This window comes from Microcaecilia unicolor, chromosome 2 (assembly GCF_901765095.1).
Source record: "Microcaecilia unicolor chromosome 2, aMicUni1.1, whole genome shotgun sequence".
NCBI classification, from domain to species: domain Eukaryota; kingdom Metazoa; phylum Chordata; class Amphibia; order Gymnophiona; family Siphonopidae; genus Microcaecilia; species Microcaecilia unicolor.
Window position 1 is genome coordinate 538,990,475 of NC_044032.1, and position 25,495 is coordinate 539,015,969.

A 25,495-nucleotide genomic window follows, 5' to 3' on the forward strand; every position below is an offset into this window, starting at 1 on the left:
ACAACTATTCCGAACAACAGTACAATCAATGATATCATCACAATTAGACTACTGCAATGCAGTCTATGTAGGGTGCAAAAAGAACACACTAAAATTGCTACAAACAGTCCAAAATATGGCAGAAAGGCTAATATTTAAGAAATTGAAATTCAAAACAGCTACCCCACTGCTCGAAATACTACACTGGCTGCCAATCAAGGCAAGACTAATCTTCAAAGCTAGCACCATCATTTACAAAATATTATTCGGTATGTTGCCTGAATATATGCTAGATATGATTGAACTATCCCCACGAAATGCAAGTCCAGAAAGCAGAGGTTACCTGCTCCTTTACCTACCCAACTGGAGAAACAAAACTATCTACATGGCTGGGTTTAGTTACCTGGGTTCCAAATGGAACTCAATACCAAAGGTCACAAGAAGCATCACCAATTATCTCCAGTTCAGATAAGAACTGAAAACCTACCTCTTTAAAAAATTCTACAATAAGTAAATAAGCCATCACAAACCTTTATTGATAGCAGATTAGTCGCTTCCTAGTTGTAAATCATTACTGTAATTTCTACCAGAAAACAAATGTAAACAATCATTGTAATTTTCAACCAGAATGTAAACTGTACACCACTTTGAACTGAAACCTGGTTTGGGGTAACAGTGAGATACAAGAATGCATAAATAAATGAAATAAATATATTTCTAAGCGCATTTTAGCAGTGCTTTTGTGAAGTTGAACGTCTCTGTTCTTTTAAAACATCTGTTTCCTTCCAATTTTCTCCAGATGTCATTGCTCTTTATTTACATGCAAAAACTGGAAGATCTTCAGGGGACCTTTCCTCTTATTTCCCACAACTTTCTCCCACTACCCCTTTCACCTCCTGGTAGCCCCCTTCTCTGTTCTGCAGATGCTGGCAAATATAGCACATTAGCAATTTTTCGTCTTTCACTCCTCTTCAGTGACTGGACGTCAGAAAATACTTTCTTCAGTCTATCCCTCCAGTTCTTCCTATGAAGATGCACCAGCCCGGTTGTTGAAAAAATGTTGTACCATGTTGTTCCCTCTATTTATGGAATTTATTGATCTTAGTCTAACACAAGGAGTAGTTCTTTACTCTTGGAAGGTAATCAATAGAAATAAAACAAAATAAAACATGGAAAAGAAAATAAGATACCTTTTTATTGGACATAACTTAATACATTTCTTGATTAGCTTTCAAAGGTTGCCCTTCTTCGTCAGATCGGAAATAAGCAAATGTGGTAGATGACAGTATATATAAGTGAAACATCAAAGCATTTCAGTGACAGTCTAACAGGGTGGGGGTGGATAGGAGATATGCATGGGAACACCAAAGCATTTCAGTGATAGTCTAACAGGATGGGGGTGGATAGGTGAGAGGAGGGTGACAAACAGAGCAATACAACTTTATGGTTTATAATGGGCTAGAAAACCCAGATCCTTATTAAGTCCTGTCTGTTGGGTGTCAAAATATTCACTGACTTCAAAGGTCTTACGTTCATGTATTGTTTTAAAGTTGCCTTTCAGGATTCTTACTATGAAATCACTGGTACAGTGTTCTGGTTTTGTAAAGTGCTGCCCCCACAGGGGTGGAATCCTAGCTGGCACTGGCATTCTTCATGTGATGTCTATGTAAATTAAATCTTGTTTTTTGCATCTGGCATGTTTCTTCAATATAGCATCCTTCGTTACATTTTTTACACTGAATGATATATACCACATTGGAAGATGAGCATGTGAAAGATTCCTTAATGTTGAATATTTTTCCTTTGTGAATGACTGTGAGGTCCTGTGAGATATTTTGGCATAGTTCGCAGCTGGATATATTGCAAGGATGTGTGCCATTCTCCTCTTTTTGAGTCTGTGTTGCGAGTTTACTTCTGATTAGCTTGTGTTTTAAGTTGGGTAAATCTGGCCTTGATCCTACTGCTTGTTCAAACTTTCATCCAATAGCCAACTTGCCATTCTTAGCTAAATTATGTGAGAAAAGCAATCCTTTCACAAGTACTCAGATTCCTTCCATCCTTCCCAATCAGGCTTTCATGAGGGACACAGCATGGAGACAGCTCTGGAATCTATGGTCAATGATAATATTTGCCATCTTGATGGTAAATTTAGCCTGCACTAAATAAGACACCCATAGGTATATAATGGGCAACATCATTTAGCGCACACAAAATCCATTAACACACCTTAGTAAAAGGACCCCAGAGGCTCCTGGTGCCATAACCCTGCAGATGCTGGCTAAATCTGAGCTGGAAGCCCTGAAGAGCAGAAGGAAATTGTTGGACTCAAAAAGGATATAATGAAATGGCCACACAGCTGTCCATGTGAAGGAATAACCTAAAGTTTGGAGCAGCCTGCTGAGAACCATGGCAGAGAACCAAAGGTTGCTGGTTCAAGTACCACTGCAGCTTTTTGTTCCTTTTTTTTTTTTTTAAATTGTTAGCCGTCCAGGGATACCTACTGTGACTTCCCTTACCCTATTCAGTGGAGAACTGCTTAATTGGAGCACCTTTCTATAACCTGAACATGCCAAGTACCAGGTCTAAATACAGATGTCCATTTTCTTGAACATGGATGTCCTTTCCCCTTCTACAATCAGAGTTGGGCATCCACCTTTTAGCCCTACCCTAGTCCCGCCAAAAAGATGCTCAGACCCAGTGCTTTTTTTCTAGTGAAAAAGATGCCGGTACTCAAATGCCAGGCCACCCTTCAGAGGTGGGGTGATCACTGAGGGACCCACCCCACAATAGCCAGACCCCCTGCAACCAGTCACAGAATCTAGGACAAGGCAGAATTTGTAAGTAGAGCCTGAACTCTTTCATTAAAATGAGGACTATGGGTCAATTGTAGCAAACAATGGAAAAGGTGCTGGTACTCAGTACCCCCAAGTACTCCCTCAAAAAAAGCCCTGCTCAGACCACACCCCTTTACCATATGGACATTCTACACTTTTAGAAGTTCATATCCTAGCATTATAACATTAGTATTTGGACATCTATGCAATATAGATGTCTAAATGCCGGCTTTCAGATGTTCAAAACAAGAATAGAGTTTCTAAAATAACCACCTGGATATTATATGAGCTAATAAAGATTTAGGGCCCTGTTTACTAAGGTGAGTTAGCGTTTTTAACAGTTAGCATGCGTACTAACTGTGTAAGCACCTATAGTATATTATAAGCGCATACATAGTTAACTTGCATACATGGTTAACACACTTATAACGTGGCTTAATAAACAGGGCTCTTAATTGGAAAAGAAAACGAAATATTGGAGAACTAAGTGTGGAGGGGGGTGCTTCTTCTCTTTGCTTCATGTACAATTTCTCATTCATAATAGATTTTATAAATGTTAAATATCCATAGCTATCCAAGTATGTTTATGATACTGTATTGTAAAATTGGATTCTTACAACAAATTACTTTCTTATGCATTATTCGTTGTTATGTGTCCTATACTGTTTATTGTAAGCCACAATGAACTCAAACTTGTTTGGGATAATGTGGGATATAAATGCCACAAATAAATAAATAAAGTCAATAAAAATACTGTAATTCATTTTTATTTTGGCATGTCTTTCAAATCATGGTGCCTATGTACAGTATGTGGTACTACAAACCGCATTAAAGGACTCTAAACCCACTATTGCATAGCAGTATATAAGATTTCAAAAATAAATATTTAATTTTAAAAGTTTCATAAAGGAAAGAATCAAACTGAAAATCAGTCTGTCGCTATTTCCTGGGCCTCCATTAAAGTACCTTTTAATTAAGTCTAATATTTAACAAAGTGTATCTGTAAAAGGTCAAAAGAAAAATATTACTTATTAACATACATGCGTGACCATGAAAGGGTTTATAGGGGGCTAAAGAATTCTTCCCAAAGTGCATAGCAATCATTAATTTAGTGAGAGAAAATCAGCAGTGACATTGGCTATTTATTTATTTAAATCAATATAAAAGTGCATAGTACAAGCCGTTTACCACAGTCCAAATTTTCAGCAAAACATTAATCAGAAAACTTTGGATCGCACAGTCATACTTGGCCTAAAGTGAGTAACATTATGTGTTTACATAATGAACTGGAGGAGGTAAGTGCTTTCCAGCCAGTACACAGATGTATTCCACTCCTTTTTTTCTTTAAAGAATGCAACCGTAATGTTAAGCTGTTGTAAGACTTCCAGAAATCTATAAACTGTACTTTTGTAAACCTTTTTGATTATTCCTTCATGTCACTATTGTTCATGAATCATTATGCTGGTAAATGTTTTAAACAGAATCAGATATTTAAACTCTCCACTAGTCCTATACAGAACCAAAGACATACAATTTTCAACAAGCTTGAAGTAATAAATCTGAATTAGTTTGCATATAAAGGTTTACTATAAGTTTAAAAGAGTAGAACAAGACAGATAAGGAATGGTGGTCTGGCTACATATGGCAATTTGAATTTGATACAGTTACCAATGTCCATTTTTGGCAAGATAAATTGATAATATTAGAAGGTATACTGCCACAATATATATTTGACATATCTTTGATTTCTGAGGTATTATTACCAGATGGTGCTATATAGTATCTTTTATAGATTTTTTGTCTAGTGATAGAATGGGGTAGCAGTGGTATAAATTCTGCTCAAATGGCCTCTGCAGTGCAGGGGACTCCAAAGAACATCACCTGTACCTACTCTAAGGTCTTCTGAGGTTGACTCCTCCTACTCTGTGGGCCCTTTCCAAACGTATTGCTCAATGGGCTATAATTTGAATATGTGCCAATATGGGGTAGCCTCTTAAGAAATATATTTACTTTCCGTTTTAGATGTACATCAGAGAAATGTCCTAATTTAATATATGTAATAAACTGTTAAATAGTTTACATTTACATGTATGCAATCAAGAACAGGTTGGTTTGGCCTAGCATTTTATGCTCAATACTTATACAATTAAACTAGGAGAGGATCCAATATTACTGTACAAAGAAAATAAAAGCATTTTAAGAAGAGATCACGTGATGCTTGGCTAGAGAGAAGCTGTCGCCAGGCTGAGCTCCTGTCTCCCCCGATTGAATATTCACCCATACGCCACTTTTTATTTTTGTGGTAAATTAATAGTTTCGGGTTGCTTACCTGCTAGAGTGCCTGGACAGATTGGATCTTCTTGCTGGCTGGGAATGGCGTGTAAACAGGCGAAGAAAGACGGGACTCGGAGTCGCGTAGTGGAACCCAAGATGGCGGACTGAGAAAGCGAGAGCCCGAAATCTGTGGGCTCCACGTGCGCCACGGTGGTGGCTGCGGAGGTCTCCCTGATGTTAGAGGTTTCAGTGGATTTAAAATTGCAGATGATTACAGACCAGCTGGTGGGAATCAATGAGAAACTGGGCATTATTCAGTCAGAATTTTCCCTCTATCAGCAGTGTTTGTCTGATGTTGAGGATAAATTGCAGCAGCAGGAGGTATCACAACAGTCTCTGCAGCGCAGGGTGGAGCAATTGGAGGCCAAATTGGAAGATCCTGACATTCGGGCATGGAGGAGTAACATACGGATGGTGGGGCTCCCTGAGATGGTAAAGGATTTGGAACTGTGGGAGTTTTTGGAAGGTTGGCTTCCTAAAGTACTAAAGTTACAGCTTTCAGTGGGCCCTTTGCGTGTGGAGCACGCTCATTGTTTGGGACCTGGAAAGACCAACGACCAGCATCCTCAGGTGGTGATTTTCAAGGTATTAAACTTTGCTCATAAACAGGACATTTTTCATGCTATTCGGCAGACAAGTCCGTTACAATATGAAAATTCTACGATTTGCTGTTTCCAGGACTTTTCTGCTGGGTTGTCCACACGGCGACAGGCATTCATGGAAGTTTGCAATTTATTATTCTCCAGAAAGGTCCAATTTGCTCTGCTGTATCCTGCTCGATTAAAGATTTGGTACAAGGGGACACAAAAACATTTTACTTCAGCGGAAGAGGCATTAAAGTTTGCGCGACAAGAAGTGGGCACTTTGGAGCAGACATGACCTGCTGTGTTGAGGACAGTAATATGAAGATCAGTATTTGTCCATATGGGAATAATCTATATGACATAAAATCTTGATATTCTGACATTATGTGGTAAGCTTGTGACATATGGAGGTTTTTTTTTTTGAGTATGTGTGTGTAGTGGTAAGAACCTTCCAGATGGGGCAGTGGACGAAGATGCCCCAAAGTCAGCGAGACTGTTTGTGCTTGGTTATGGCAGTCAGCCTTGCTCAGATGAGCTTATAAATATTTAGACACTCATTACTGGAACTGGCTGAGAGTCATAAGGATGTGGACCTTCTGTGTAAGATGTTTATTCATGGTGCCGTCTTTTTGGTGGATTTTGACCCAGCAGAAGAGGATGTTCTTCTCCTCCCAGTGGCGACAGCTGCTGCTCAGTGGGTGCAGAAGTAGCTATGGTGGAAGTGTAGCTTTTCTTTACTTTGGACTGGGGTATGGGAGGTTTGTGTGCTTCCTATGGAGAAAGTACATGTATTTCACAATGTTATAATGTATTAATATAGGGGGCTACTTGGGTTATATGGGAAATAATGTATGCATGAGATTCCTTTTTTTGGCATGTAGGTGTGGGGAAGGGAGCTCGTGAGATCTTACTTCACAGAAGATATGTGGGGATTTCTAAGGGGGTGGGGTAGGGAGGTGAGGGGAGGAAGGGGTTAGTTGGTTGCAGTTATGGGGGGTGTGTGTGAGGTACCTTTGGGTTTGTTATGTGAATGAGAAGTCAAATGGATGGGTAGAGGGAGGGAGCCCGGGAGCTGGGGGGCGTTCCTCCTCGCTTTTTGAGCAGAAATGTTTTGTTCTGACAGTGTGTGATTTTTGGGTCTCTGGGATCACTTAAGATAATTTCTTGGAATGTAGGGGGGAGGTTTCCTCTCCTATAAAAAGAACCAAGGCTTTGCAGAGACATAAAGCAGGTATTGCTTTTATACAGGAAACACATTTATCTTCAGGGGAACATGCTAAATTTAAAAGAGGGTAGGTTGGATCTTTGGTAGAAGCCCCTGCAGTTGGTCGGAAAGCGGGAGTGATGATTCTCTTCCAGAAAGGGTTACAGATCTTAAGTCTACGGTGGTAGGCCCTGAGGGTAGGTATATTTTAACCTCGGTGGAAGTAGCAGGTTGCCCCCTAGTGCTCTGCAATGTATATGCCCCAAATGTTTTTGACAAAGCCTTCTTTCAAGAGTTGATTGTTAAGTTGACATTGGTGGGAATATAATCCTTGGGGGAGATTTCAAATTGGTGTTCGACCCTTCGATAGATAGGCTGGGCCCTGGTGGGGAAGCTCTGGGGGGGGGGGGGGGGTCATGGTGCCCTATCGCTGCTCTGCAATGCTTTAGATTTGGTAGATGTGTGGTGCGTTTTGCACTCCTCGGAAAGAGACTTTACTCATCTCTCTAGAGCTCATGCTTCTCAATCCCGTATAGATTATCTTTTTGTCTCGGGTCCCCTTTTTTCTCAGATCTCTCAGGCGGAAATTGGCCCTTATGCGGTGCCGGACCATGCCCTGATTTGGTTACTGCTTGATTGTCCCCAAATAGAGAGGGAGATCGTCTCTGGAGGTAGCCCCTAGACCTGGTAGGAGATCAGGGGTTCCAGGCTTACATGTCTGAACAGTGGGATGACTATGAGTTTCATAATGGTATTCACAAGCAACAGCCTGCTCTTTTTTTGGGAAATGGCGAAAGCTGTGTTGCGGGGAGATATCATCTCTTATCGAGCGAGAGCCCGGTAGAGATAAAGAAATCCTTTGTCTGGAGAAATTGGTTAGGAGACATAGAATTAAGTATGGAAATTCTCCCTTTGATGCGCAACGAGAGGCTTTGTTGGTGGCTCAAAAGGAGTTGAATGAATTGTTACATCAAAGGGTGGTTAAGTCCCAATTATATTATAAGTATCAATTGTTTCGTTATGGTAATAAGGCTGGGCAGTTGATGGCCCACATGGTTTGGAAAAAGGGTGGATTCTCTCGGATTCTTCAGGTGAAGGCCTTAGATGGTAAGATGTTACGTTTGGAGACAGATAACGGATCGATTTGGCCAGTTCTATGAGACTTTATATGCAACTCCAGACAAGGATGGGTTAGATAGTGACTTGTATTTGGATAATTTGGTGTTGCCTAGCCTTTCTCCCCGACAGTTGAGCTTTTTGAATAAGCCATTTACGGAGGGAGACCTTATGTTAGCTTTGCAGCAGAGCGCCTCTCATAAAACGCTGGGTCCGGACGGATATCGCATAGAATTTTATAAACAGTTTTCTGAACGAGTTAAAGCGACGATATTGGCTTTGTTCAATTCGATGGTGACAGGTCAGACTATCCCAGAGACCTTCAAGTTAGCCCAGATAGTTGTGATACCTAAAAAGGGGAAGAATTTAGAGGGCCCGGGATCCCATAGGCCTATACCTCTCCTTAATGTTGATGTCAAATTAGACGCAAAGATTTTAGCTAATAGGCTGGCTATGGTACTTCCTGATCTGGTTGATGTGGCCCAGGTGGGGTTTGTGAAAGGACTGACAGCAGTTAAGAATGTTCATTCTATTTTGGCATCTTTGGAAGTGGTGGCTCAGAAACGTTTGTCTTCCCTTTTGGTTAGTTTTGACGCAGAAAAAGCGTTTGATTGGGTGAGATGGCCATATTTGTTTGCTGCTTTGTGGCATTATGGTTTCGAGGGGTTTTTTTTGGATGCAGTTCGCGTTCTGTATTTAGAACCCCAGGCGTGAGTGTAGGTAAATGGGGTACGTTCGCACCGGTTTCGGATTTTTAGGGGTACGAGACAGGGGTGCCCATTGTCTCCTCTTTTGTTCGTGTTATCGTTGGATCCCCTTGTTAGAGATAGCCCTTCATCCTGACATTATGGGAGTGCCGGTAGTCTCCTCGGAGTTTCTTCTGTCGGCTTTTGCGGATGACCTCCTGGCACATCTTACAGACCTCTTTAGATCATTGTCCGCTTTGTTGGAGCTCTTTAAAAAGTTTGGGGATTTTGCTGGCTTTAAGCTTAACTATGCTAAATCCCTGGTGTTGGCCTCTATGGATGCCCTGCGACAGGAGTGGGGGTCGAGTTTTCCTCTTCGATGGGGAAAGGGTTCTTTTCTTTATTTGGGCCTTTGCTTGTCCATGAAATTGCCGGAATTATATCATCTAAATGTCACACGATTACTACGGGCTATGGAGGCGCAACTGCGAGCATGGGTGTCCTTGCCCCTTACGCTATATGACTTAATTCAGTTGTTTCATTCGGTGGAGTTCCCTAGATGGCTATACCTGTTACAGCTAATGCCTTTTTATATTCGTCAGTGAGATCTTAAATTACTTCATAGTCTGCTTAGGCGTTACTGTTGGGGAGGGAGAAAGACTAAGCTCCCGTTGTCTTCACTAATGGGTTCTTGGGGTGAAGGAGGGGGGTTGGGTCTGCTGGATCTAAGGCGGTATAATCGGGCATATCTTTTACGTCATCTAGGTAACTGTTTTTTTGACAAGGAAGACAATACGACTCGGCAGCTGGAGCGTCAATACTTTGCCCCTTGTCATTTTTATTTTTTGCTGCAAGCGCCAGGTCCTGTTATCCCAGTCCACTTGCGAAATAACATACTGTTGTCTTCCTTACGTGTACTTTGGAGAGACATGGTGAGGGCTTGGGGATTGGACTTAAGTATGTCTGATTTGTTGCCAATTTGTGAAAATTTGCTGTTTAAACCTGGGATTGATAATATCACATTCCGACGTTGGGCACAGATGGGCGTAACTCAGTTGGAGCATGTTTTGAATTTGCAGGGTTCGTGTTGAACCTGAGGGTCTTGGGCATTGGATATGAAATTAATAACATCTTTGCTTATAATCAACTGGCACATTATGTCAATTCTTTAGGTGCTGCCGCCCTGCATTCTTGACATAGTCATCAAGTGAGACAGTTTTTTCAATCTGTGCGGGAGGATTGACTCTCGGTCTTGGGACTCTATAAGGCCATAGGAATATTGTCACTTTGTAAGGACTGGGAGTTGATTAGGCAGCGTTGGGCCTGGGATTTGTCGAGACTCAACCTCTCCTTAGATTTTAATGTCTTGACTTCTAGGATTCCTTGGTTGACTGGCAATGCAGGCTTGCGGGAATGTCAATATCATATTCTTCATAGAGTGTATCTTACGAAAGTTCAGATTTTCAAGACGGGGGTGGGCAGTCCTTTGTGTGGGAAGTATGGGAGGGCGCCGGGTTCATTTTTTCACTGTTTATGGGATTGTTTTAGGGTGCAGAAGTTTTGGGCTGCTATGCTTCGCTACCTGATGTTTCTACATTTTTCACTAGGTTCCAGAGTTTTGAGCTCTCCTACTGCAATTCTATTAGACAAATATGAGATTTTTGCATTGCACAGCAAGCCGGCTAAGCAACTGATTCGTAAGGCTTGCTTGATTGGTAAGAGGCTCATTTTGCGTCAATGGGTTAGCGACTCTCCCCCGGACTTCTGGCACTGGAAGAATAAATTACATGAGTTCATGCTTTTTGAACGTTGGGAGGTACGGGGCTCTCCTAAGCGATGGAAGCAATTTCTTGACATTTGGGGGCCATATATACAATCTTTGCATACTCGGGGCAGAAGTCTGTTAGTTAATTCTCCTTAATTCCTTGGAATTGGAGCTTGTGTGTTTTCTAGGTATGGGAATGATATAGAAGGTACCTTTATATAGGATTTATAGGGTTAGGGAGAGGGGGGAGGGATTTATTGACGAGTTTAGTTTCAATTATAGTAGGTGCTTACTTACTGCTTGCAATGGGTTGTGCATCCCTTTTTTTAAAAATATTTTTTAGTTGGTGTGTAAGGGACGCTTTTACATTAGCTGCCAGTGAGACGCACCGTAGTTTCGTCTTGGGATTGGGGGGGAGGGTGGGGAGGGGGAGAGAGGGAGTTGATAATAGCTTGCTGGAAATTGGATGTCTTTTATGTTGGGTGTGTTCCTTGGGGCTTGGTTTTGAACATGTTTCTGGTTGAGGATTGTGTGTAGATGAGTAGCACTATTTTCTCTTCCAGGAACTGGTATATGTTAAATAGTAAGGGATGGGGGGAAAGGGGGGGGGTGTTAAATGGTAAAAATTGGATGACAGATGTTATTCTTGTATGGTTTTCATCTTTGTGCAAATGTTTATTTTGACTTGCCGTCAATAAAAAGTGTTGAAACTACAAAAGCATTTTACTACACCTCTCTACTCAAGAAGTATAGATGAAGTTAACACATCAGTTTCATTGAATGATTCTTTTTTGTTGTGTATGTGTTTTAATCTTGCAAAGATGATCTTCCAATAAGAAAGACATATACAATCTGAACAAATGAGAAATACTTTTCTTGTAAGTAGTATATACGACTGACCAGATTCTATAATATTGTCAACATAGACTCACAGGAAAAAAAGGCAAAGTTCAATTCTATGAACTGTAGTTAGAAGATCAAATATTTCATAAATTTAACAGGAAGGCAGATATCTCAAATCTACCATCCCACTTCTATTTCCTAACACTGGAAATTAGTGCAATGAGAAAGGAAGGAAAACTGAACTAGTGGCTTCCTAATTTGAATGTTTATATAAATCTTAAAAGTTAATTCTGTTTTCTATTAGTCAAGTTAATTCTACTTGAATCAGTGTATTGATTTTATGATGTTAATAACTTATTTTATTGAAAAATGTTATACCTGCCTATTTGAGGCATTTGACAGTAGGGCTCTTTGGTCTCATTTTTTAAGGGCACTAAGATTGGAAAATATTGCTGATAAAACAAAAAATTGGAAATAGTTGATTAATTTTATTAAAATTAAAGAGAGGCATCGGTGTACAAGATGCTGTACACGCAGCTGAAATGCATGATGCTGCTGCAAATAAGCCAGGAGAGCAGATGCAGATGCTCTTGGAATGTAAGTAAATAAAGAGATTTAAAAAAGCATCTTCTACTGAATTTCATCTGATTATTTTTAAGGGCTGTTATAAATAGCAACTTCCAAAGTATAATATAAGCTGAAAAGCAGAAAGCAAGACATTGGGAAATGCGGAAAAACTAAAGCTGTCTGAGAAACCACCATAAAGGAATTGATTGAATTAGTGGAATGTAAGTCACAGCAACAATTAAATAATTTTAGCTTCAATGTGATTATTTCTTTGCATTATTAACCATTAGCACTAAAAAGCAAATAAATCTAACTAAACCATATTTAGCGCTCAAGAAAATAAATCCGATGTACTGCAAATGTAAACGCACACAGGTCCAACATGCTGAAACGTAGTCCAGTCAATGGTGCCTCTGGTCATCAGCATCTATGCAGCTGAACGCTTCTAGCATAATGGGATCTAGTCCACAGGTGGGGCTGGGGGCTCATTCCCCTGGTTCTGTGAACAAATTATGAAGTATGTTATTACTTAAAAAATTAAGTCAAGTGAAAGTATCAATATTCAGCAAAATATATATATTGTTTAATTTTACCATTAGCATTCTTCAGTTAACATGCAATTGTATTCAACAAATACATTCACAACTTTCCAGAAGGTATGTAGGAGTACAAACATCGTAATTACCCTGACAATAATAATTATGAAAAGTAACTTCACCTAGAGAATGATTTGCTCCTTGTTTGGCCCTAAGGTTCAGATATCATATCTGACAACAGAAAGGGGATATGTCATGGTGGAACTATATATTCGAGGGGCCCTTTTACTAAGCCACATAAGCGTCTCTGTGCGCCCAACATGTGCCAAAATGGAGTTACTGCATGACTACTGTGTGGTTCTTGTGCTAATTACATTTTTGGCGCGCATCCGCTACATGCACCCAAAAAATATTTTTTATTTTCTGGCGCACGTCAGTTACGCATGCCAAGTGGCATTTGGCGTGCATAGGTCATTACTGTGTGAGACTTTACCACTAGGTCAATGGCTGGCAGTAAGGTCTCAGACCCAAAGTGGACATGAGGAAATTTTCATTTTGCCACATCTCCATTTTTGGCAAAAATAAAAAAGGGCTTTTTCACAGGCACGCTGAAAAATGGATAGGTGTGTGCCCAAAACCCACGCCTACACTACCACAAACCATTTTCAGATCACCTTAGTAAAAAGGACCCCCTAATAAATTATAAAATAATTTACCAGACTCGAGTTCAAATTATTAACTTTAATTTTCAAAATATTACATGGTCTTTACTCTGATTATCTTACTAGTTGTCTCCCAACCCCACCCCACCCCACCCCACCTCACTTTAGCCTCCCAAAACATCTAAGTTACCAACTGCCTACGTCCCTATGACTGCTAGCATTACTGATCGCAAGAGAGTTGAGTCAGTAAGTCTGATTGCTGTTCCTGTCCATTCAGGTTTGTCATCTGCCCAGCACTAGCCCCGCCTCCCAACCACCAGCCCCTTGATTTGTATCTGTCTTTTTCAGGGCACAGACTGTATAAGTCTGCCCAGCACTAACCCCGCCTCCCAACCACCAGCCCCGCCTCTGCCATCCAATTTCCGCTAAGCTTCTTACTCTACTCTGTATTGCTCACTAGAAGCTGTAGTCCCATCCCCAGACACTTATCAGCCTCATTGGGATTACTTCTCTCTATATGCTACTATATATTCGTCCCAGAGTTGTATTCTCTTTTCTGGAACCTTATCAGCTTCCTTGCACCTACTGTTACTCTATTTTCCACTCTGTATATATTCCCGGAGTTGGTACTCTCCTCTCCGGAACTTGTAAGCCACATTGAGCCTACTGCTATGCGGGAAAATGTGGGATACAAGTGTAACAAATAAATAAATAAACTATTCGTTGAGTGAAAAAATATTTCCTCCTATTTGTTTTAAAAGTGTTTCCACGTAACTTCCTTGAATAGCCCCTAGTCTTTGTACTTTTGGAATGAGTAAAAAATTGATTTACTTCTACTCGTTCTACACTACTCAGGATTTTGTAGACCTCAATCATATCTCCCCTCATCCTTCTCTTTTCCAAGCTGAAGAGCCCTAACCTCTTTAGCCTTTATGGGCACCGTTATAGAATATGCTCCTCTGCGCCTAAATCTATGCACTGGTATTTACGCCACATTTCGCTTGGTGTAAATGGATGCGCGTGGTTCTAGGCGCTGGGATATCAACTAAGTATATTCTATATACCACGACTAAATCTAGGCACCGCTTACAGAATACGCTTAGGCAGAAATTTATTCAGCACAAATTTTTCAGTTGTTATATATAGAATCTAGACTTTAAAGTGCAGCCCTAGATAAAATATATTCCAAACATGTTTACTAACTGAACAATAAAGACCAGTGGATCTGAAACCTGGTGGCCATTGGGCAACATATAAAAAAACCTGATAGGCAAATCATTTTATGATTGCCATTAAACCACAAGATTTCTGCTACAGTGTGGCTGAACATCACTGTTCACATGGTCAACAGGACTAGGGCGCTAGGTCTGTCTGGGAGCCAGTTGTTAAAGTACAAGCATATATTTCCAGGATACTACAAATATTGTTCTGTTTAATATGTTGTATTATTTTGAATTTTTTGGCACATAATTCCTGGAGTGTATTCAGTATACATATTACCATCAATAACAAAGGTACTGGACAGCCATCTGATACAGCTGCACCACAGTCAAACAGTGAAGGACTCTTTCTTTCCTTGCAGTGTTCAAAAGAGCTCCACTGTCCTTATATTGCTGACATAGGTGTTGCCCCCCCACTCCAAGAATTTTAATTTGCTCCATTCTGATCCACACCACCCCATACGCCACCCTAGCCCTGCCCATAACCTCACCTTGTCCTGTCCACTTTAGCCTCCCCAAATACTTGAGTCACTGACCGCCTATGATGTCTACCATTTGTGTAAAAACACAATTCACAGCTTCAAATTCCAGTATGATCCACTTAGTCAATTATCACACCAAAGCAGTAATAAACAGCAATTAGAATTAGGCAGTATTATGTCTGTAAGTTTCTTTAGAGAAAAGATGCTAGACAAGAATATCAATATTAGTGTTACTTTTCTGCAAACTAAAATAAACTTAGATTCCTAGCATAAGGTACATAAAAGAAAAGTGAATTCTTTCAAAAAAAGGGTAAATAAATCCTATTAAATAAATAAATAAAAGAAATGAAGTACACTATGAAAAAGAATCATGCACATGCAATCAGGTACAAATGCACTGAATGTAATAGGAATGAAGCAGGAATACTGGGCAAAATTATCATACAGAAAGAAGGAAAAGGCATAAGCTGCATACTAGATGATGCAAGATACACTGGCCACCAGAAGCAGCGAGAACACTCCAGAATAGAGAAAAACCTTGGGAAATCTTGACAGTTAAATGGAAAATCAACAGCAGATTTCAGAATGTTTTTCAGAAATGAAGGTACTTAAAAATAAGGGTCACCATCGAGGTATGTACAGAATGATTATATTGTGAAGCTGTTAACTGATTTTTCTTTAATCCACTACTACCTTAAACCTTACACCAAAGTATAAAATTATTTCTACTACTACTACTATTTAGCAATTCTATAGCGCTACAAGGCGTACGCAGCGCTGCACAAACATAGAATAAAGACAGTCCCTGCTCAAAGAGCTTACAATCTAATAGACAAAAAATAAATAAAGTAAGCAAATCAAATCAATTAATGTGAATGGGAAGGAAGAGAGGAGGGTAGGTGGAGGCGAGTGGTTACAAGTGGTTACGAGTCAAAAGCAATGTTAAAGAGGTGGGCTTTCAGTCTAGATTTAAAGGTGGCCAAGGATGGGGCAAGACGTAGGGGCTCAGGAAGTTTATTCCAGGCGTAGGGTGCAGCGAGACAGAAGGCGCGAAGTCTGGAGTTGGCAGTAGTGGAGAAGGGAACAGATAAGAAGGATTTATCCATGGAGCGGATACTGTATGTAACACATTGTCTATTATGGTATTTATGTACTGCAGATTAGGAGGGAAGGCTCAAGTTTATTTACGTTCTCTGCTTAAAGAGGAGAATACTGAAACTGATTCTCATAATCCTAGTGAGTCATGTCAGAAACACACATCTATAACATCTATTAACAGTATGCCTTTTTTCTGTAAGTGATGGGAGTTCAAAAAATTTGTTTAACAATAAAAGTTAGGTTTAAAAGTTAAATTGATACAAAATCTTATTTTTGACATGTGCTTAGATCTGAAATCTATAGCTGATTCTGCCTTTAACTACTGTAGTTCATATTAATGTATATTCAACTTACATTATATGGACTGGTAGGCTTCCCAGCAGTGTTAAATCCTCGTAGACTCCGAGGTCGTAACAAGAACAAGGCAAGAGCAAAAACCAGCCAAACCACCATAACCATGGTCATGCTAATCTCACCATCACCAGATGGATTTGGTCCCGGTACTAAAACACAAAATACAGAAAAAACAGTGGTTGTAACTCCTGTCTCTCTATTAACATATAAAAATATACCTTTCCTTAACAAGTGGCAGTACTTAAGTCCTCACAATGTAAACTCTGTCCATCAGGTACTCTGCAGTATTTCACTAACCACAAATCAATGAAATGTTTCACCATTAATTTGTTTCAGTTTGTCTAAATATGATGATCCAGGACAGTATTCTTCAAACCAAAGCCCAGAGGCCAATGGCAGTTCCCAAGATTCTTTTTTTTTTTTTTTAATTACAAAGAACAATTGAGTGGGGTGGAATTAGATATCATCATTCCATCTATTTTGGAGTAATTGGAGTTTCCTGAAGAAGCTATCAGCAAAACGCAGTCTGTGTTGGGACCCTGAAATCTTTGCAAGATAAGTACATTGGTTCCTTTGATCATTTGTATGAAGATTGATAAGAGACTGTTTCTTTAAAATTGTTTTTGGACATTTGCACAGTTTTGAACACAGTTATACATCGGTGATTACATTGTGCAATGATTGAAGCACTGAAGAACCTTGAGTCTTGTGATCTAGGGTACTGACACCCGTGATGATCTCTCCAATTAATTCTGAGCACAGTTTAAACATTTTGAATTCTGATTTGAATTTTGTTATACTATCAGGCTTATTTTCAAAGCACTTAGCCTCCCAAAGTTCCATAGAAACCTATGGAACTTAGCCTCCCAAAGTGCTTTGAAAATATGCCTATATGGGGCTCATTTTTGAAAGAGAAAAACATCTAAAAGATGGTATAAAGCAGTATTTGGACATTTTTCTCACAAAAATGTACAAATTGGTATTTTCAAAACCCATTTTCTAGATGTTTTTCTATGCTGTTCAAATGCAGTGCATCCAAATCTCGAGGGGGCATGTCAGGGGCATGTTAAGGACACATAGGTAACACCTGCAGCCATAAGTGCTATTGTAGTGGTGTACAGTTGGGTACAGTAGGTTTTTGGTGAGGTTTTGGAGGGCTCACTATACAAGAGAGCAATGGTGAGATGTGTACCTGGGACCTCTTATGTGAAGTCCACTGCAGTGCCCCCTAGGGTGCCAAACTACTCTGCTGGGATGTTTGTGTGGCCAGTCTACTAAGAATGCTGGCTCCTCCTACATCCCAATAGCTTGATTTTGTGTTTTTTTTACTTGGACGCTTTTTGTTTTCCAAAAATGGATCAAAAAGATAAACACACAGAGCACATGAACATCTAGAAAATAACCATTTAAAAAATATATAGATGTTTTTCTATTTTGAAAATGGTTATATTCCCCCACTTGAATTTTGGATGTTTTGAGCAAAATGTTCAAAGTTGGACTTAGATGTCATATTGAAAATTACAATCAAGCATACAACTTGTACAGAAAATTAAAGAGTGACTCAACAATACTTATTTTTCAAAATCATAGAAGAATCAAATTTCCCGCCAGACATTACTCAAGTCCACTAGTTGGATCCAAGGTGTTAAACAATGGAAATTCAAATTATAAGGTATAATACAGGAATTTGCTACCTCTGACAGCCCTAAAGATACCAGTTGAATAGCTATAGAGAGAGCTATTATTGGGACGCCCCAATAATTCTTCTAGCTGCTAAAAAAAGCTGTAAGTTGGGAGGGATAAAAAAAAACATACTTAACCGACTGGTATTTAATAACGCATTTACAGGGATCTCTCAAAAAGAATGTATCCCCCAACTGAAGAACACCTGGCTTCATCAACACGAATTGCCGATGTCTCTTCTGGGTTTCCTTAGAGACATCAGGAATAAATTGGATTCTCAGTCCAAGAAAAGTTTTATCTCTATTCTTAAAGAACAGTCTCATTACCCAGTTCTTATCAGGTGTCAAGGCAACAGTGGGAAAGGGAACAGGAAATGGGACTTGATATACTGCCTGAGGTTTTTGCAACTACATTCAAAGCGGTTTACATATATTCAGGTACTTATTTTGTTGATGCCACAACCAGTCCATTATCTGAAGATTCCAATAATGCAGAAACATCTAATTCTTGGTTACCTTGATCTTGCTGTTTCGTCATTGATTTAGTAGGCAAGTAATATACTTGTGAAAATGACGGGATACTTTCTTCAACCACTCCTAATATTTCTTTAATATATTTTCTCAGCATATCTCGTGGAGAAATTGTGAATTGTTTAGGGAAATTAAGAAATCAGAAATTATTACTCCTTGAAGAATTCTCAAGAGATTCAGTTTTCCTCCTCAGATATGTCAGACCTTTAATAATATTGTCTTGGTAAGACTGTATCTGTTGAACCTCCTTTTCATATTCCTAATTTTGTTGGATTAAAGTTTCCACCCTAGAATCAACTTCTTTAGTTTTCTGTTCTAATACAGACAAATCTTGTGTCAGTTTTTGTATTTGAGGACATAATGCTTTACCTAAATCCACAATAAGAATCCATAAGCTATCCAGGGTTACTTCATTGGGTTTAATTAGATATAGGAAATTGAGTCACTGTTACCTCAGTTTTTCTGATAGGAATGTCCTGCTCCAAACTCACAGCTTCAGTCTCCAGCACTGCATCGGATGTAACTGATGCTGCTTCTTCTATCTGGGTTTCAAGTTCTCCATTACCCGAACTCCCTCGGTTGATTGCACCACCTCCCGTGTCTCTTCTCCCGTACCAATTGTAGGAAGCGGAGTTGAGGACGCCAACAGCGGGGAACTGCTACCACAGAGTTGTGGGGGAGGAGCTCTCGTGTCGGGGCTGAGCGATAGCTCTAGCCCAGGGAATGCTCCAGGGTCTTCATTCACCCCCGAATGGACCAGTGGGCTGCCTCCAGACATCGCTGGGATCCCTGTTCTCTGAAAATATGCCTGTAAGACACCAGCCCCTGCAGAAGGGTTTTGCTGCTGAGGGGCAGTGGAGGCTGAACGGCCTCTTCTCTTCGGCATCCCAGAAAGCGGTAAGGTTCAGAGAGCTTGTAGGTATGTCAGACGCCGGCAGTAGCCATCTTGGATCCCTTCGCTAACTTTTCCCTCCACGGCTATTTAAGCTGTGGGCTCTTTGTTATTTCAGTTTTTATTATTTTCCCCAGGGATATTTTGATTAATATTACTCCCTGTGGATATTGCTTGTAGGATATGGCATTTCTCAATAGACAAAAGAGAATGCGCTTGGAAATGCTCACAACCTTGAGGATACCCACAATAAAATTTGAAGGTGGGCTGGTAGGGATGGATGCCATTGACACATACTGGTCAGCAGTGTCAGGACCCCACATGGGAAGATATCTTCTCCTTCAGCTCATTTGAATCCAAAGTGGCCCCAGCTTAAAAATGAATGAAGACCACTGATCCAGGTTAATACTCTGTGAAATGACAGCACATTGTAACAGGATCTGTAGGCACACTGAAGGATTGGCAAGTGTAAACCTCTTTCATCTAATGGAAATACTGTATCAGCAGCATAAGATGCAAAGTAGGGATGGGCAGTAATTTCAAATGAATGCCATTTGCTGGTAAAAGTGTGCACTATTTGCACATAGTGTATGTTTTTCTTTTCAGGAAAGCGTGCACAGTATGCACATATACCCCTAGATTCTATAAATACTAAATTACATGTTGAGATGCGCCCATAGGAATATTGTGGGTGCCTACACAACACATGCTAATTTTTAGCACATGCTAATGAATCCTAGCGTGCCTTTGTAAACAGGGCCCTAAATTGGTTAATGAGCCAATCAGTGAAAATTATTTGGTGCTAAATCAATTATTGGCATTAATTGGCAACAATTTGGATTTGCACTTGCATCTTGCTAAGCAATAATCTATAAGGATCCACATGCAAATCTAAGCACACAACTCAAAAGGGGGCGTGGCCATGGGTGGGTCAGGGGCATTCACTAATGATGCACCTAGTACTACTGAATACCGGGGATCCGCACCTAACTTATGTGCCAAGATTTACACCAGGTAAAAGGTGCTGATCCCAAACGCCCATTACAGAATACCGTTCAGCACTGATTTTTTTCAGCACCAAATTTTGAATGCCATTTACTGAATCCTGCCCATAACATGCACTTTTTATGAAAAACATGCTCTATATGCAAATAGTGTATGCTCTTAACGACATTCGTATCAAACTGTAAAAAAAAAGAAAGAAATGAAAATTTTCTGGGTGCCCATCCTTAGCGCAAAAAGGTTTTCATTTGCAAATTTTCAGAGGTTATTTTGTAAAATATGCATATTTATGAAAATATTTGCCACAGATTAACATAATTTTCTCACAGAGAGATGGGAAAACCAGATGGTAAAATCTGTCAATTTTATGTAATTTTTTGTTAGTTTAACAAATGCTGAAAAATGACAACTTTAGTATTTGGGGGGAGGGGGGTTGGCTTTCAATACAAAAATATTTCATTTAATTCTAGAGGAAATTTCTAGTTTTATTATTTTTATTTTTTTATCATAGATGTATTCTGTAGCAGCAAAGATGCTATTTGGCAGTTGTGACAACTAGCGCACAGTAGCAACATTCATGCTAGCTGTCACAGCCAGCTACTCCAACCTGCCAATGCCATACCCAGCTTCCATTCACTCCTATGTCAAGGTAGCTAACGTGGATTTCTTTTACCACACTGGTGCTTTTATAGTGCAGCAGACATTAGCATGGGTCTGCACTAATGTCTAATAGTAATAAAACAATTGTTTGCTGTTTAATGCAGCTTAGTAAAAGGACTCCAAAGTATGCTAACACATTAACCAAATCTGGCGCTTAATATGTGTTAAAAACCACGTTAACACATCTATATAAATAAAATCCCCCCTCAGTGTTCTGAAGCTAACTCCATCTGTCCTGAACTCCTGTCCTCCTGGTAGGCTAGGCTATTCGGACTACTCACCCTCAGTCTCAGCCACGCCCCATCTGCACATAAAAAGCACCCTCAACATTCTAAACACACTCTGAGGCTTCAACAGTTCGTATGTTCGAAGCTCTGTAAAGAGTAGTTACTTACCTGTAACAGGTGTTCTCCGAAGACAGCAGGCTGCATATTCTCACAAGTGGGTGACGCCACGTCGGCCCCGGAGGATTTTAAAGCAAAATCTCAAAATCTCTTTACGGCGTTCCGTCGCGCGAGCGATCGTACTGCGCATGTGCGCACACCTCTTCCCGCTCGCCGTGCGGACACGCCCCTCAGTTAAATCCAAAAGATGGAGGAGACAACTCCAAAAGGGGAAGGTGGGAGGGTTTGTGAGAATATGCAGCCTGCTGTCTTCGGAGAACACCTGTTACAGGTAAGTAACTACTCTTTCTCCAAAGACAAGCAGGCTGATATTCTCACAAGTGGGGTATCCCTAGCTTCCAGGCTTACACAACAAACAGTGGTCAATTGAGTCTCGCAACGGCGAGGCCTGAATAAAATTGACCTGAAAAGAAGAAATATCTAAATGAGTGTAGCCTGGAACAGAACAAAAATGGGCTTAGGAGGGTTGGAGTTGGATTCTAAACCCCAAAGAAGTTCTGCAGCCCCGACTGCCCAAACCGACTGACGAGTCGGCTATTGCTGAAGGCAGTAGTAAGATGAAAATGTGTGGACTGATGACCACACCGCAGCTTTGCAGATCTCTTCAATAGTGACTGATCTTAGAAGAGCCACTCGACTTAGCCATGGCTCTAATTTTGTGAGCCGTGACATGGCCTTCTAGAGTCAGTCCAGCTTGGACAAAAATGAAGGAGATGCACTCTGCTATCCAAGAAGAAATTATGCAGTTTCCGAGAGCAACTGGCATTAAAAGAAATAAACAACTGGGCGGACCGTCCGAGGGAGCTCGTCTGCTCCACGCAAAAAAGTGCGGAGCTTGCTTTCGCCAGGGCTTGTAAGATGAGGGAGAAAGAATGTTGGCAAGACAACTGACTGGGTCAGCTGGTACTCTGATACCAGCGCCAGTAAGAACTTTGTCTGCATGCAGAGAACTACTCTGTTAAGATGAGAAGTAAGGTAAGGCGCTTGAGCTACTAGAGACCGAAGCTCACCGACCTTACGAGTTGAAGGAACAGCCACTAAGGAAAACGACCTTCCAGGTCCAATACTTCAGATGGCAGGAATCCAGTGGCCCGAATTGAGCTTGCAGCAGCTGGATGAAAACGACATTGGGACCCCAAGATACTGGATAAGGAGTGATAGGAACTCTGACCGAAGCATAAGAGTCAACTGTCAAAATTATTGTGGGTGGTAAGCCCAACAGAAATAATCTCCCCTAGACACATACAAGGAATTCTCTCAATATTGGGGGAGAGATAAACCTCTCGTGAAGTGGACAGCTAAAGGCTGACCTTTCACACGTTGATGATAAGCTCTATTGCACAAAGATGAATACTGACAGAATTGGTCTTGAGACCAGACTCAGACAGGAGTAGAAAGAACTCAAGCAAGGTCTGTATAAGACAAGATGCAGGATCTAGGGCCTTGCTGTCACACTAGACGGCAAACCTCTTCCATGAAAAAGAATAACACCTCTTTGTGAAATCTTTTCTGAAAGCAAGCAAGAGTCGGGAGACACTCTGGAAAACTCAACGAAACCCCACTCTCAACATCCAGACCGTGTGAGCCAGAGATTTGAGGTTGGGATGTAGAAGTGCCCCCTCGTTCTGCGTAATGAGAGCTGGAAAACATTCCAACTCCAGAAGAAGAGGGAATCCTATCTGACGCAGCTAGAAAAGAGCAATCAGAATCATGGCTCCACAATTTTGCTTGAGAAACAGCAAAGTCTTTTCCACCAGATGTATGGGAGGATACGCATACGGAAACCTGTCTCTCAAAGAAGGAGAAAGGCATCCGATGGTAGCCTGCCGTGAACGTGCAGCCTGGAACAGAACTGAGGGACTTTGCGATTGGACTAAGTAGCAAAAAGATCCACTGAGGGGTCTTTTGAACTATAGGCATGCTCAACTGTAGCATTATCCTGCTCAGCCTGTCGGCCAGACTGCTGTTTACGCCAATTAGATAAGTGGCTTGGAGAAAAACTGCCGCATTGCGGGCCCACCGGTACATCTGCATGGCATCCTAACTCAGAGGGCAAGATCCAGTACTCCTTTGTTATCGAGTACATCACAACCCGATTGTTTGGTTGAATTAAAATAATTTGGTTGGATAGCCAGGAGGGATGCAACCTTCGTCAGCAGCTTTTGACTGAGTAAGATGCCTCAGAATCAAAATAGAGAGAATTAACCACCTCTGAGGGGAATACCGAAGACTGGCGAACAGTCGGGTTACATCCTCTAGATACCCTAAACTTGATACCACTGGGAAGCTAGGATGCACTGAGCGGATGTCATGTGCAAAAGTGCCATGGGAGTTACATGAACTGCGGAAGCCATGTGTCTAGAAGTCTCAATATGTACTGTGCTGTAATCTGTTGAGACGGGCAATCATCGTGTTAAGGGAACACATGCACTCCCAGTCCATGAAGATACGCTGCAACAACAGCCAGGCACTAGGAAAAAAAACATGCTCTGGATGCAAAGAGAGTATAAGTATCCTGTAAATCCAGAGAGCATAACCAATCGTTTTCCTGAAGTATGGGAAGAAGGATGCCCAGGGAAAGCATCCTGAACCAAATCCGTTTAGGCCCCTTATGTCTATGATGGGACGCAACCCACAAAGAAAGACCTGGAATAGAATCTTAACCCTTCTTGCCCTGGTGGAACGGGCTCGACTGCATTGGCGCTGAGAAAAGCAGAGAGTTCCTCTGCAAGTACTCACTTTTGATGGAAGCTAAAGGTTTAAGCTTCCAATGAACAATGTGGAAGGTTTGATTCCAGATTGAGAATGTATCCTAACCGGACTAGTTGAAAAACCCCACCGGTTGGAGGATAAAGAAGTCACCTTTGGTGGAGAAAATGTAAACTTCCCCCCCGACAGGCAGAATGGCCGGTACGGACATTTTTTTTATTTTTTTTTATTTTTTTAGTGGCTATACTGAATTGGAGCCAGTCAAAAACCCCTCTGTTTCCTGGGGAATAGTTGCAGAGGCCTGATTAGGTGCACGCCGCTGACTAGAACGAGCGTGCTGAGGCATAGCCCGAACCGGCTGTCGAGAAGTAGGAGTATAGGTACGACCCCTTAAGGCACAAGGAAAACTACTCCTCTCTCTAAAGAACTTCCAAGATGAGGAAGTGTATGTACAGCATATCTATAGTTTTCTGCTGAGTCTCCTCCTCCAGGAGAGAGGCACACAGTCATGAGAGTCTGCGCATCACTGTACCTAGAGCAGAAATCTAGGTGTTACATTACAAGTGTCGAAAATGCCCTTGGACAGGAACCTGCGACACACCGTGTGCTACCTGACCACTTGGTGAAAAGGTCTAGCCTATTCCGGTGGGAATGCTCGTAAAGATCTGACAAGACTTGATTTGGGATGCGATCATGCCAGCCTGGTACGCCATTCTCCAAAAGAGGCTAAGGATGTATGCTCTGGCCCTGGGGGCGCCAAGTAAGTTCTTAGAACTCCTATCTGTTCTGAGTGCAGAAGACTCAGGTGAAGATAGTAGTCCAGGACCTCTAGCATCTGGGCATTGGGATTCACAATCTCCACTGTAATGTCAAATGACCATCATTGAACTGAACTAACTACTCAAACAGAGCAGCTCAGATCCAAACACGTCCGATATGGAGGCTACTATGGGTCGAGAAGTTGCCCCAGTAGGGTGCGAACACCCATACCAGAGGCAGCATCGGTGAAGGAGACCAGGTGAAAAGCCAGATGCCGCAGGAGGCGGTAGCACCCATGGCATCCAATGGTCCCCATGGTCCCGAAGCCAAGGACAAAGTCTGGAAATGCAAGGGAATCGAAACCAGACAGCTAGACCATGGCACCGACGGTACCGATGATACACATGGTACCGATGGACCCCGGTACCAATGGTACTTGGTACCGATGATAGTCATGGTATCCGGTATCGATGGTACCCATGATAACTGGTACCGATGGTAACCATGACATGTGGTACCAATGGTACCCCTGATATCCGGCACCAACAGCACCGACGGTACCGATGGTACACATGGTACCGACGGTGCCCAT

General features: G+C 41.2%; 1 protein-coding gene across 1 annotated transcript in view; it reads right to left on the minus strand.

Annotated features, from left to right (window-relative positions):
* Positions 1 to 3,564: 3,564 nt before the first annotated feature.
* Positions 3,565 to 25,495, minus strand: part of SMIM14 (small integral membrane protein 14) — a 122,352-nt gene continuing 100,421 nt past the window's right edge. Inside the window, exons 5-6 of the mRNA XM_030192196.1 lie at positions 16,265 to 16,413; positions 3,565 to 12,411 (exon numbers count right to left, since the gene is read on the minus strand). Of these exons, the coding sequence (XP_030048056.1) occupies positions 12,373 to 12,411; positions 16,265 to 16,413 (188 nt within the window). The 3' untranslated portion in view covers positions 3,565 to 12,372. The remainder of the gene's footprint in view (positions 12,412 to 16,264; positions 16,414 to 25,495) is intronic.